Here is a 16,061-nt window from a genome sequence, read left to right on the forward strand (position 1 = left end):
AATTATGCACATATAAAATGCTATGCATAAAAAATAACATTGTTCATACATCTAAGATAAAAATTCCTTTGCTCTTCTTCACAGAAATTGAAGAAATAACTCTAAAATCTGTGTGGAACCACAAAAGACCCCAAATACCGAAAGTAATCCTGAGGGGGAAAAAAAAGGAAAAAAATTAAAGCCAGAGGGATCATGCTTCTGGATTTCAAACTATAGTAAAAAGCCATAGTAATAAAAACAGTATGATACTGGTACAAAAAAGACAGATCAATCAATGTAACGGAATAGAGAGCCCAGAATTAAATCCTGGCATATACAGTCAACTGATATTTGACCAGAGAACCAAGAACACCCTATGGGGAAAGGAGAGTCTCTTTGACACGTGTGCTGGGAAAACTGTACAAACACATGCAGATCAATGAAATTGAGCCCCTATCTCACACTACTCACAAAAACTAACTTGAAATGGATCAAAGACTTAAAAGGCAACCAACGGAATGGGAAAAGATATTTGCAAATGACATATCGGACAAAGGGCTAGTATCTAAAATCTATAAAGAGCTCACCAAACTCCACACCCGAAAAACAAATAACCCAGTGAAGAAATGGGCAGAAAACATGAATAGACACTTCTCTAAAGAAGACATCCAGATGGCCAACAGGCACATGAAAAGATGTTCAGCGTCGCTCCTTATCAGGGAAATACAAATCAAAACCACACTCAGGTATCACCTCACGCCAGTCAGAGTGGCCAAAATGAACAAATCAGGAGACTATAGATGCTGGAGAGGATGTGGAGAAACGGGAACCCTCTTGCACTGTTGGTGGGAATGCAAATTGGTGCAGCCGCTCTGGAAAGCAGTGTGGAGGTTCCTCAAAAAATTAAAAATAGACCTACCCTATGACCCAGCAATAGCACTGCTAGGAATTTATCCAAGGGATACAGGAGTACTGATGCATAGGGGCACTTGTACCCCAATGTTCATAGCAGCACTCTCAACAATAGCCAAATTATGGAAAGAGCCTAAATGTCCATCAACTGATGAATGGATAAAGAAATTGTGGTATATATACACAATGGAATACTATGTGGCAATGAGAAAAAATGAAATATGGCCTTTTGTAGCAACGTGGATGGAACTGGAGAGTGTGATGCTAAGTGAAATAAGCCATACAGAGAAAGACAGATACCATATGGTTTCACTCTTATGTGGATCCTGAGAAACTTAACAGGAACCCATGGGGGAGGGGAAGGAAGAAAAAAAAAAGAGGTTAGAGTGGGAGAGAGCCAAAGCATAAGAGACTGTTAAAAACTGAGAACAAACTGAGGGTTGATGGGGGGTGGGAGGGAGGGGAGGGTGGGTGATGGGTATTGAGGAGGGCACCTTTTGGGATGAGCACTGGGTGTTGTATGGAAACCAATTTGTCAATAAATTTCATATATATATATATATATATATAAAAAAAAAAAAAAAAAGAAGCCCATCCCCAAAGTCTTAAAGAAGTAATAAGTAGGACTGAGAAGGAAAGAGGACAAACAAGAAAAAGCAATGTCTTGGACCTGCACTGTTTGGAGCAACTGAAAAAAAAAAAAAAAAAAAAAAAAAAGATCTGATATCATAAAACTCCTAGAATGAAACATAGGGGAAAACTCATCAATACTGGTCTCAACAATGATTTGCTTTTTAGACATGATGCCAAAAGCACAAACGACAAAAAGCAAAAATCAACAAATGGAACTATATCAAACTCAAATGCTTCTGCATAGCAGAAGATCTAATACAACAAAATGAAAAGAAAAACTATAGAATAAGAAAATATTTCAGAAAACTATGTATCAGGAAAGAATTAATATCTAAAATATAAAAAGAACTCAAGTCAATTTAATAATAAAAAATTAATCCAATTAAATATGGGGCAAAAGACCTAAATAGACATTTTTCCAAAGAGGGTATCAAAATGGCCAACAGACACAGGGGAAAATGTTCCACTTCATTAATCATCAGGAAAATGCAAATTAAAATCACAGTGAGATACCATGTCATACCTGTTAGAATGATTATCATCAAGAAGACAAATAGCAGATGCAGGTGAGGATGTGGTGAAAAAAGAACTCTTACACACCACTGGTGGGGGTTAATTGGTACAGCCACCATGGACCAATAAAATAGATCTACCATATAATCTAGCCATCCCATTTCTGGGTATATACCAAAAGGAAATATGTAAACAGGATTCTGAAAGTATATACCCTCCCATGTTTATCACAGCATTATTCATAATAGGTCAGATATGGAAATAACCCAAATGCCTATCAATAGATAAAAATGATGTGTTAAATGTACATAGTGGAATATTATCCAGCCATGAAAAAGGAAGATATCCTATGATTTATAACAACATGAATGGACCTTAAGCACATTATGTTCAGCAATATAAGTCAGAAGGAGAAATATTAAGGACTATATATCACTTATATGTAGAATCTACAAAAAGTTAAACCTGTAAAAAACAGAGTAACTGGTGGTTACCAGAGGATGGGGGAGTTGGGAGGTGGAAATTTGAATAATAGTGTATAAGGATATAAACTTGTGTAAGGGTACTAAGGAGTAGTAAATAAGCCATAAAAATTTAATGCGAAGTGTAATGAACATGGACAATAATATGTACTACAATTATGTAATGTAATAAATACTGCTACTTTAACAAACATAATACATAAGTGTGTTAAATAGTGTGCTGTGCACCTTAAACTTATACATTGTCAAATTAATCAATAAAAAATTGAAAAGCACTGTTCAAACATCTAAATACTTTATTTGCTAAGAAATATTTTTTATTATATTTATTGGTTCTTTTAAACCCTTGCCATTTATCAGCTCTCTATATATATCTACTAAAAAAAATTCATCTCCTATATTTATAATATCCATTTAGTACTTTGGGTTTTCCTTGATTCCCTTTTATTAATTTACCTTATCTTTTGAAGACTAATTTCTCAACCATATTTTAATTCCCCACATAATTTTAAATCCTTCTAACATTTTCAGCAACCCTCTTTTCTATATCTCTTCAGCTATTTCTATATGTCCTTGTAGACTGACTTGGAGAGCCCTCTACTGGCCTGATGCTATGTCAAAAAACAGTTTCTTCAGCTTTCAGATGCATACTAAGATACACATGCCTCTGGTAATATAATAATTGTGTGATTCAAGTTAACCCTTTATTCCGAATAAGAAAGTTACAAAGAAAAACTGCATGGTTCTACAGAACTGTCTTCAAAAAAAATTATACTACTTACATAGTATAAAAATACCACTTTTAAATAACTGTACACTATTAATCTCAGTTCCATAGAGCCTTACTATCATGGGATAGAACTAGTAGATAAGATCACACTGCAATGACCTATTCTGATGTATTAGTAACTGAAGTATGGTAAACAAGCTGGAGTCTCTGTTAAATGTTTTTGCCTCAAGTATTCTGATAATTAGTTGGTCTTCAATATTTCCTGACTTTAATACACCAATTCCTTGAACATATGTAAACAAGTTTGAAAATACAATGGAAGAAAAAAAATCCCACTTAAAATGATTTAATTCCAGAAATAAAGACCTTAATTAGGAAGACAAAAAAATTCCACAAATAGAAGTATATAACTCTATAAAGTTATGAATTCTCACTTTTGACCCTAATAAAAATGCCAATAGTTTATATTCTTTGGGAAATAAGCCAATCATAAAGTCAATACAGAAAAACATACAAACAATTTTTAAGATAAATTCTTTAAAAAAAAAAGTAATAATTGGGGAAAGTCACCCTTCCAGCCATATAAATTTTGTTATAAGGTCTCAAAGACCCTCTGTCTATGTTCCAATTAGACTGTACTCTCAATGGCAAAACTAACCTCATTCACATTTCTATTCTGTGCACCTACACACTGCTTTACCCACAGTAAACACAAATTTTGAAGGAATAGGTAAACATGTTTACCTATATAGTCTCTCCCAATGTAGTTTGAGATTCATCAAGGTAGGAACTATTCTTTACCTTTGTGACCTCATAATTTAACACAGTGGATGTTTAGTAACTGTTCTGTTAAATGGGTCCATTAGTGAAGACAGAACTTATTTGTAAAATATTCATTAAAATTATAGAGACTTCATGATAGAAAGTAATAGATACAAGAAAAAGAAATAGAATGACATAGATAGAAAGAAAATATTATGACAAATTCATAAAATGTATTTTCAAATCAAATTATAAGACAAAGGGCTTCTAAAATCAGTAAGTAAAAAACCAATACCTAACAGAAAAACAAGCAAAGGATATGAAATGACATTTCACGGAAAAGAAATATGAATGGGGCCTTAGATATATAAAAAGAAATTCAACATCACTCAGGAGAAAAACATATTAAAACCATATGAAGAAAACGAGAAAGATCTTACATCAACAACCTAACTTAACAACCTAAAGGATTAGAAAAAGGAGAATAAACAAAATCCAAAATTATCAGAAGGAATGAAATAATAAGGATTAACACAGAGATAAATGAAATAGAGAAAATAAAAATAGAGAAAGTTAATGAAACCAAAATTTGGTTCTCTGAAAAAAAATCAACAAAATTGACAAACCTTCACCTAGATGGTTTAAGGAAAAAAACTCAAATTACTAAAATCATAAATGATAATGAGGACATTAATATCACTTCTGCAGAAATAAAAAGGATTGTAACAGAGTACTGTGAGTAATTAACTGTATGCCAACAAATTGGATAAACCAAACGCAATGGACAAGTTACTAGAAACATAAAACCTCGATCTAAATCATGAAGAAACAGAAAATCTGAGCAGACCTATCAGTAAGAGACTGAATCACTAATCAAAACTCTGCCCTTTAAAAAAGCCCTTGCCCTGGACCTGATGGCTTCACTGGTGAATTCTACCAAACATGTTAAAACAAAAACAAAGAAAGAAAAAAACGAACACCAATCCCTTTCAAACTTTTCCAAACACCGAAAGAGAAGAAACTACTCTTCCTAAGTCATTCTATGAAGCAAGCATTATTTGATACCAAAGCCAGACAGCACAAGAAAACTACAGACCAGTATCTTTGATGCCAAAATCCTCAACAATAGTTACAATCTGAATGCAGCAGTATTTTAAAAGGATTATAATCTATGACCATGTAGAATTTATTCCTGGAATGCGAGCATGGTTCTATATTGAAAACTGATCACATGTAATATACCACATTAACAGAATAAAGGGAAAAACCCATACTCATCTCAATTGATGTCAAAAAAGCACATGACAAAATTCAGTATCTTTCATGATTAAAACACAAAAAACTAGGAATGGAAGAAAACTATTGAAAGAAAACTATTTCAACATAATAAAAGCTATATAGTAAAAACTGATAGCAAACATTATACTCAATGGTGAAAGACTGAAAGCTTTTCCTCTAAGATCAGGAACAAGGCAAGGATTCCACTTTCCCCACTTTTATTCAACAGAATACTGGAAGTTACAGCCAGAGGAATTAGCCAAGGAAAAGAAATACAAGGCATCCATATTGGAAAGGAAGGTAAAACTATCTCTGTTCACAGGTGATATAATCTTGCATGTAGAAAATCCTAACAATTCCACAAAAAACTTGTTAGAACTATTGAGTAAATTCAGCAATGTATTCGGATACAAAGTCAATACACAAAAATCTGTTGCATTTCTATGATGCATTAACAATGAACAATCTGAAAAGGAAATTATGGAAACGATCCCATTTATGACAGTATCAAAAAGAATAAAATACTCAGGAATTAACCAAGGAGGTTTGTGAAAGACTTGTATAATAAAAATTACAAAACACTGCTGAAAGAAATTGAAGAAGACATAAATAAATGGCAATACATTTCATGTTCATGGTTTGGAAAACTTAATATTGTGAAGATGTTAATAATACTCAAAGTGATCTAGTGATCTACAGATTCGATTCAATCCCTATCAAAATCACATTATTTTGCAAAAGGAGAAAAAGCCACTCTGAAGTTCATATAGAATCTCAAGGGACCACAAATAGCTTAAAGAATCTTAAAAAGAAGAAAAACCTGGGGGACTCACACTTCCAGACTTCAAAACTTAATACAAAGCCATAGTGATCAAACAGTGTGGTGCTGTTATGAATAATGTGTGGATAATGAAAGACATATATAGACCAATGGAATGGAATATAGAGCCCAGAAATTAATCCTGGCATACACGGTCAAATGATTTGGATCAGGTGCTAAGACACCTTGTGGAAAAGAGTCTTTTCAACAATAGTGCTGAGAAAACAGGATTATCCACATGGAAAGAATGAAGCTGGACCCTTGCCAAATACCATATACAAAAATTACTCACAGTAGGTCAAAGAGCTAAACATAAGACCTAAAACTATAAACTCGTAAAAGAAAACATGTAGCAAAAGCTTCAAGACAATGAATTTGGTGATATTTCTTGGATATGACCCCAAAGGCACAAGCAATAAAAGAAAAAGTAGACAAACTGGACTTGAAAAATTAAAAAATTTTGTGCATCGGGGCGCCTGGGTGCCTCACTTGGTTAAGCGTCCGACTTTGGCTCAGGTCATGATCTCACAGTCCATGAGTTCGAGCCCCGCATGAGGAGCCTGCTTCAGATTCTGTGTCTCCCTCTCTCTCTGTTTCTCTCAAAATAAATAAACATTAAGAAAAATTTTTGGGGTGCCTGGGTGGCGCAGTCGGTTAAGCGTCCGACTTCAGCCAGGTCATGATCTCGCGGTCCGTGAGTTCGAGCCCCGCGTCGGGCTCTGGGCTGATGGCTCAGAGCCTGGAGCCTGTTTCCGATTCTGTGTCTCCCTCTCTCTCTGCCCCTCCCCGTTCATGCTCTGTCTCTCTCTGTCCCAAAAAATAAATAATGTTGAAAAAAAAAAATTAAAAAAAAAATTTTTTAAAAAAACTTTTTGTGAATGAGAAGACATTGTCAACAGAGCTTGAGATTTTTCTCTTTCCTCCTCTCTCTGTGCCTCTCCCACCGTCCCTCCCACTCTCTCTCTCAAAAATAAACAAACATTAAAAAAAAAAGAAGACATACCAAGAGCCAATAAGCCATAAAAAGATGCTCATACCACTAATCTTTAAGAAAATGCTTATCAAAACTACAATGAGATATCACCTCGTACCCATTGGGATGGCTACTATCAAAAAACAAAACAAAAATAACAAGTGTTGGTGCCATATGGACAAACTGGAACCCTGTAATACTGCTGGTGGAAATGCAAAACGGTACAAGTCACTATGGAAAACAGTATGGTGCTTCCTCACAACCTTAAAAATAGAATTACTATATGATCCCCGTAATTCTACTTCTGGGTATATACTCAAAGGACTGAAGGCAGGGTCTTCAAGAGATATTTATATACCCATGTTCAAATAAATATAAAAAATGTTCATGGCAGCATTACTTACTAGAGCTAATATGTGGAAGCAGACAAAATGCCTGTCAACAGATGAACGGATAAAACAACTGTGATATACAAATGATGGAATATTATTCGCCTTAAAGGAATGAACTCTGACACATGCTAGTGTATGGATGAACCTGGAGGAAACTATACTAAGTGCAATAAGGCAGTCACAAAAAGACAAATACTGTATGATTTATTTTATGCAAGATAATTGGAGTAATCAAAATCATAGAGACATAAAGTAGAACAGTAGTTGCCAGGGGTTGGGGAGGTGAATAGACAGTTGCTGTTTAACAGGTACAAAATTTCAGTTTTGTAAGGATGTGAAAGAGGTATGGAAATGGATGGTGGTGATCGTTGCAAAATATTATAAGTGTATTTGCACCACTGAACTGCACACTTGAAAATGGTTAGGATGGGGGCGCCTGGGTGGCTCAGTCGGTTAAGCGTCCGACTTCAGCTCAGGTCATGATCTCACGGCTCGTGAGTTCGAGCCCCGTGTCTGGCTCTGTGCTGACAGCTCAGAGCCTGGAACCTATTTCAGATTCTGTGTCTCCCTCTCTCTCTCTCTGACCTCTGCCGTTCATGCTCTGTCTCGCTCTGTCTCAAAAGTAATAAACGTTAAAAAAAAAAATTAAAAAAAATGGTTAGGATGAAAAAAATGGTTATGATGGTAGATTTTATGTTCTATGATGTTTATGTTATGTTATGTTTGTATGATGTAGAAATTATGTATTTTAACAGAATTCTAACATTTTTTTAAAAACCACGGAGATAACTCCACCATCCTACCCTTTATGCAACCCACTAGAAAGGCAAAATCTCACAGTGTGTTAATACAATAGCGATTTGACAACATCAGTAAAAGTAACCAACTCTTATTATACCTATAAATTTCACTTCAGAGAATTTAAGTTAAAAACACTCGCATGAGCAAAACAGTGTTTTATTCTTCACAACATTATTCATAGTAGCCCCAAACAAGAAACACCCAAATTATGACTAGTAGGGACAAGATGAATAAATTATGCTATCTCCATAAAATGGAAAATCAATCAGCTGTAAAAGCAAAGGAAAAGGATGTTTGTCTTGTGTAATGACATAGAAATAATCACTGAAATTGTTTTAACAGAAGTACAATTGACCCGCATTACTTTAGTTTCAGGTGTGCAACACAGTGATTGACAAGTCTATCTGTTATGCTGTGCTCACGACAAGTGTAGCTACCATCTGTCACATACAACACTATTACAAGACCACTGATTACATACCTGTTCTGTACATTTTATCCTCCATGCCTTATCCATTCCCTAACTGGAAGTCTGTAACTCCCACTCCCTTCACCTGTTCTGCCCAATTCCTCCAGGCAACCATCAGTTTGTTCTCTGTATTTCTGAGTTTTCTCTGCTTTTTAATCACTGCATTTTATATAATTAATGTAATATAAAGGAGAAAAGCAAGATGAATAGATAATGTATATATTTGATAATTTTGTGAAGATAGAGGAATAAAATACATTTATATCTGCTAGTGATACATATCAACTCTAGAAGGATACACTAGAAACTGATAGCAGTAATTCCTGTGTGGGGTGTGAACCTGACATCTAGAAGGGGATGTGAACCTGACATCTAGAAGACAATTCTTGGGACATCTTTTACTATGTATGTAAACATGAACATGATTAATTAAAAAGCATCCTAATATTACAAGGTCAGCATATAATTAAACACATACTTTATTAATTAAACTACAAAATTCTCTACACCTTACCTGCAAACTAGCCACAAAAGAATCTTCACAGTTCACATAATGTCCTAACATGGCATGTTGTGCCCGTATTTCATTATCCCTTATCCTCTCGTGTAAGTGGCTAATTTGCTGCTTCTGCCTGCAAAACATAAATTGAGGAGACATTATAAAGAATATGCTTTTCTAAGAGACCATTTAAGAGTAGAACTTTATTCCAATAATTTGATGTAAGATTAAGAGTATTATCAATATTAACATTCATAATAGGGAATTTAAAAACCACCACACCATGGGTTATGCCGAATACAGAAAGGGTATTTATACTGTAGAGTATTTCTTGCGTTTTATAAATACAGTATTTTGTAGACTATCCTTCTTAGTAATACAAAGTCATGTTTTGCTTCCTTTTCTCTTGTTACCTAATTTAATAAATGTTATGTCCTCAATTTAGAATGCCTTACCTTAAAATCCATTATTTTCATCCATGCAAATTCTGTTAACACTGACAGTTCTTAGAATCTCACTGTCAGAGATGAAAGGTATTTTCGCAAATATCATCTAGCATAACTGCTGTTCTAGGCCTGCATCTTCTCAGCAACATCCTAGGTTACACAGTCTACACACAACCATCGCCAATGATGGAGAACTCACCTGGTGACAGAGTTGCTCTTTGGAAAGCTCAGACATTTCACTTTAACGTAACTTCATGTTGGAAACAGACACACTGAAGTCAAATCTTTTCTCAGCAACTCATAGCTTACTTTAATCAAGTATTAAACTTTTGTGAATATGTACCCTTATACACAGTGATGCTGAACAAGTGGGGTTATGGGCACTGACCCTCCCTGCCCTGTCATGCAGTTAAAACCAGCATATAATATTTGACTCCCCAACAAGTTAACTACTAAAAGCCTGCTGTTGACTGGAAGCCCTACCAATAATGTAAACAGTTGACTAACACATATTTTGTATGCTCTATGTATTATATACTATATTCTTATAATAAAGCTAGAGAAAATGTTATTAAGAAAATCATAAGGAACAGAAAATACATTTATAGTACTGTATTTGCTGCAAAAAAAAAATCCATGTTATAAGTGGGCATATGTAGTTCAAACCTGTGTTGTTCAGGGTCAACTATATTTGAAAACGGTTATGTAGCTGGTATCCTGTTAAGAGCTTTATATGTATTTTTGAGAATCTTCAAAAATCCTTTAATAACAAGTCTCATCATAAGGTTATGAGGAAGAAAGGCTTTTAAGAAAAAGTAAGCATACATGTGGGTAAACATATAGCTTGGTATTTTCCAAAATTACTCACAAAGTAACTTTTGGAGCAAGTTAGCTTATAAGTTTCAGACTGAATCAGAGAACTTATTCTACTCTGAGCCATTTAATTTTTTAGATACACTATCCTTAAAGAAAATTCAAATAGAAAACATCAAATAGTAAACAGATAGGGGCTCCTGAGTGGCTCAGTTGGTTAAGCATCCGACTTCAGTTCAGGTCATTATCTTGCTGTTCCTGGCTTTGAGCCCTGCATCAGGCTCTGTGCTGACAACTCAGAGCCTGGAGCCTGCTTCAGATTCTGTGTTTCCCTCTCTGCCCCCCCCCCAACCTGCCCCCCTAGCGCTCTCTCAAAAACAAATAAATGTTAAAAAAAAAATAGTAAACAGATAAATTAGGAGAGTCACGACACTTGTCAAAGAATTTCAAGCTTTACCAAGAAAACTAAACTTCCTCTTCTGGCCAAGACACAGTAATAGACACAAGCTGTGCCTTTCTGCCTGACACAATTACAAAACGGAACAAAATACAGGAAACAATGATCTCAAGACACTGGGTATCAGTTAATTAGGAACAGTGACTTCTGAGGGATGGGCAACAAATGAGGTGAGCTCTGTGACTGCCAGAGCCTACTGCTGCAGGCCCTACCCAACACAGGGAAAGAGGCCTCTCTCTGAACTGAAAAGACAAAGCTGGGATGCTGGAGAAACCAAGGCAATCAGAGCTCACAGTGCAGAGTCACCCTGAATATTTAGTTGAGTACTAATGAATAAACACATGAGGAGCTACTTAGAGTGCATATGTGGGGAGGATGGCAGGTGGTGGTCCACCAAAAGATAAGAATGAACAGTGCCTGAAACTTACATGGGTCCTAGAACTGTGCTTGCTTTCAAATGCCACAGTGGAAAACTTCATAATTCACAGGGCATCATTTAGCAGCACTTTTCAACAAAGGGCAATTCTGACTCCAGAACAAAGTTCAGGAATCCAAACACATGTGACATCCAAAAATGTTAAAATCTGTAATGCCTGGCGCTTGATCAAAATTACCAGGCATGCAAAGAAGCAGGATAATATAACTTATATTTTTATTTTTTAAGTGTATTGATTTATTTTGAGAGAGAGAGCAGGGGAGGGGCAGAAAGAGAGTGAGAGAGACAAATCCCAAGCAGTCTCCACACTGTCAGCGCAGAGCCGGATGCAGGGCTCGAGCCCATGAACTGCAAGATCATGACCTGAGCATCAGTGAGCTGTGGGATTTAAGAGGACAAATATATATATATATATATATATATATATATATATATATATATATACACACACACACACACACACACATATATGTAATATATGTATGTATATATATATGTATATAATTAGAATCTCTAAGGGGGTTAGAGACAGGAAAAATATTTGTAGAAAACTGGCCAAATGTTTCCAGATTTAATGAGAACTGTACATCCACAAATCTAAGAATACCAGAGAACCTCAAGCACAAGTAACAAGAAGAAAACTAAACCAAGGAACATTAAATCAAATGGCTTAAAATCAGTGATAAAGATAAAATCTTAAAAGAAGGCTGTGAAAAAAAGATAAGTTCAATCACAAAGACGAAGGTAAAAATGATAGATGTCTCATCTAAAATAATACAAACAAGAAGACAATAGTACTTTAAAGTATTACATTAAGTATGAAAATTTAAAAGGTATCAATCTACAGAATTTTTGCCCAAGGCAATTTTAAAGCAAAATAAAAACTACCAACCTAGAATTCATCAAAGACAGAGGTGAAAGAGACTTTTTTGAAAACTTAAAAAGCTCAAAGAATCCATCACAGCAGACTTCAACTATAAGAAATGATAAAGGAACATCTCCAAGTAAAGGAAACCAATACTAAATGAAATCTGGGATCCACACAAAAGAAAGAAGAGCACTAAAAACGATAACTACATGGACAAATACATAATATACTGTTCTTATTATTTAGATATCTTAAAAGACAACAGACGGTGTAAAGCAAACAAACAAACAAACTGATAATGTATTGTGGGGTTTATCATCTTTGTAGAAGTAAAATGTATGACAAAATATCTCATGGACTGGGAGAAGAAAAATGGAAGTATATTTAATAAGATTCTTATGTTATACATGAAACAGTATATGGTAAAGTCATGCTTGAGGGTAGACTACTGCACTTTAAAGATGTACTATTATAAACTCTATAGCAACCACTATAATAACTCAATAAAGAGTTATAGCTATAAGCCAACAAAGGACATAAAGGGAATTATAAAAAAAAAAAAATACTAATTTAAGAGAAAGAAAAGGGGAACCCAGAACAGATTGGAACAATTAGAAAACAAACAGCCAAGACGGAAATTTAACTTAACTATATCAATAATTACAAATGTAAATGGTCTAAATAACTCCAATTAAAAAGCAGACATTGTCTAAAATGGATAAAGAGAAGATTCAACTATATGCTATCTACAAAAAACAAAAAACAAAAAGCCCCACTATTTTAAAATGTTTATTTATTTATTTGAGAGAGAGAGAGCAGATGCAAAGTGGGAAAGGGGCAGAAAGAGAAAGATGGGGGCGGCGAGAGGCGGGGGGGGAGGGAAGATGAATGAGAATGAATCCCAAGCAGGCTTCACTGTCAGCACAGAGCCCAACACTAGGGCTGGATCTCGTGAACCATGAAATCACGATCTGAGCTGAAATCAAAAGTCTGACACTTAACCAACTAAGCCACTCGGGCACCTCCCCCCTTTTTTCAATGGGAAAGGAAAAAAACACGTTAAAGATACAATTTGGCAAATCTTATTTCTAAAACTATCTGGATCTAGAAGACTTATGATTGTTGATTATACTTTTTTTAAGTGAAGTATAATTGATATATGACATATTAATTTCAAAATATAACAATGATTGAGTATAACACATTGATGTGTATATTGTGAAATAACCACCTCAATATATCTTTTTAAAAATTTTTTTTTAATGTTTTGATTTATTTTTGACAGAGAGAGAGACAGAGCATGAGCGGGAGAGGGGCAGAGAGAGAGACACACACAGAATCCGAAGCAGGCTCCAGGCTCTGAGCTGTCAGCACAGAGCCCGACATGGGACTCGAACTCACAGACCACGAGATCATGACCTGAGCCGAGGTTGGATGCTCAACCGACTGAGCCACCCAGGCACCCCACCACCTCAATATATCTAGTTAACATCATCTGATTATATTCCTTGAACATTACTTATTTATGCAAGTTTTCCATTCTTTTCAAGTCAATTTTGGTATTCCTTTAAAATTATTCATTTTCTTCTGTGTGTTCAGATTTGCTGATGTAAGTTTATAATACTGACTTGAAATCCATAATTTTTTATTACTAATATTTTGAGTCTTTCTTTTTCCCTGATTATAGAACTAAGAGATTTATCCGTTTGATTAATTTCTGTTCTTACTTTTATTATTTCCTTTGTTCTCTTTTATGTTTACTATTCTTTTACTGGTCTTCTTAAGTTAAACATTCAATTAATTCTCTTTCCTCCCCTTTCTCTACTTTTCTTAATAAAAGAAAAAGACATAAGAAATGGTGATAATTGTCTAACATAGATATTTTGCAGTCCTAGTAAAAATATAAGAGAAAGCAATAGAATATTTGAAAAGATAAAGACCAAGAATTTTCCAAAACTGATGAAAAACATTAACCTGGAATCAGAAGTACTTTAATCTCCAAAAATACGAAATATGATGAAAACCACCACAGGCACATTGTAGCAAAACAGCTGAGAACAAATAGAAAAAATGATTACATCCAAAAAATGACAAAATTCAATATGGCAGCAGGAAGACTTGTGGATGACAAGAGAAACCAGAGAGCAATGGAATAAGATCTTCAGAGTGCTGAAAGAAAATAGCTGTCAATCAAGGCATTACATATCAACCAAAATATCTTTGAAAAACAAAGGTGATATTCATAATAGACAAGAGAAAAACACCCTAAATGTCCATCAATGGATAAATAAAGAAAAATGTCATATACATACAATGTCTAAAAAGCAGAAGAAATTCTGTCATATGCTACAACACGGATGAACCTTGAGGATGTCATACTAGGTGCAATAAGCAGTCATAAAGGGACAAATACTGCATCATTCCACTTATAGGACGATTTGACTGGGTTCAGGACATGCTAACCCAAAATATGGCACCTTGGTATACTGAATGTTTTAAGTCAAAGGAGTTTGAGAAAATAACAAAAGCAAGGTCATTCTGACCTCCTCCCCACCCTTGCCCTTCTTCCCTAAACATGTCACAAAACACTCAAGTGGAAGGTGCCCCCCCGCCAACCAAACCCAGAGGAAAGGTACATCCCTATCTCTGAAGACTAAAGGACCCAAGGAAGAATCCTACCAAGAATGCCTTCCTAAATTTCTCCCAGTTTACTACACAATTACCTCATACTTCTTAATCTATCATATTCCTCCATGACTATCCATTCTTCAACAAGCTTAGCATAAATAGGTCAGTTACAATGGGTCTTCACTTCCTTATAAAGGCTCTTACGTCACATAAAACTTGTATTAAATAAATTTGTATGCTTTTCCACTGTTCATCTGTTTTGTCAGTTTAATTTCAAGATCCAGCCAGGGAGCCCTAAAGGGTCAAGAAAAACTTTTTCCTCCCCTACATTATCAAAAAAATGTGGTCAAACTTATGGAAACAGAAAAGTATAATGATGGTTTCCATGGGCTGGGGTGAGGAGGACCTGAGGAGTTGTTGCTGAATGGGTACAGAGTTTCAGGCATGCAAACTGAAAAAGTTCTAGAACTCTACTGTAAAAAATTATGCATAAAGCTAAAACTGTACTGCATACTTAAAGATGTGTTAAAATGACAGATTTCATGTTATGTGATTTTTTTTTTCTTCACAGTTAAAAAAAAAAGTGAGGGGCACCTGGGTGGCTCAGTCAGTTAAGTGTCTGACTTCGGCTCAGGTCATGATCTCACGGTTTGTGAGTTCGAGCCCCGTTATCGGGCTCTGTGCTGACAGCTGGGAGCCTGGAGCCTGTTCCAGATTCTGTGTCTCCCTCTCTCTGCCCCTCTCCTGCTCTTGCTCTCCTCTCTCTCTAAGAATAAATAAACATTAAAAAAGAAAAAAGTGAGAGCTGGTACCCAGTGAGTCCCAGACCTTCCTTTTGCCAAGAATTGACTGAAACAGACAGTAAGGTCCTGACCAGAGTAGGGACTATTACAACGAACAAAAAAGGAATCAGGTAGAATACTTAATAAATATGGCCTTTAAATCAGAAAATATTTAAAAAATTTAGGTCAAAATTGTGAAATCAAGGAGCTGCTACAACAACTATGTGACTAAAAGAAATATTGGACCTACCTAGAAATGCAGTGATCCTGTCCCTGATCCAGGGAACAAATAAGAATATGCACAAATTCAGTCTCTAGTTGAGAAAATACAAAGCAAAAGTATGTATCTGTTACCTTTGAGAAGGTTCCTTTTCTTTTCTAATTAAAT

The 16,061-nt window shown here is 35.2% G+C and overlaps 1 protein-coding gene across 1 annotated transcript in view; it reads right to left on the minus strand.

The window, feature by feature from the left end:
* Nucleotides 1–16,061, minus strand: part of CEP85L (centrosomal protein 85 like) — a 173,712-nt gene that overhangs the window by 57,351 nt on the left and 100,300 nt on the right. Inside the window, exon 5 of the mRNA XM_030316238.1 lies at nucleotides 9,259–9,376. Coding sequence (XP_030172098.1) covers nucleotides 9,259–9,376 — 118 coding nt within the window. The remainder of the gene's footprint in view (nucleotides 1–9,258; nucleotides 9,377–16,061) is intronic.

Source organism: Lynx canadensis, chromosome B2 (assembly GCF_007474595.2).
Source record: "Lynx canadensis isolate LIC74 chromosome B2, mLynCan4.pri.v2, whole genome shotgun sequence".
NCBI lineage: Eukaryota > Metazoa > Chordata > Mammalia > Carnivora > Felidae > Lynx > Lynx canadensis.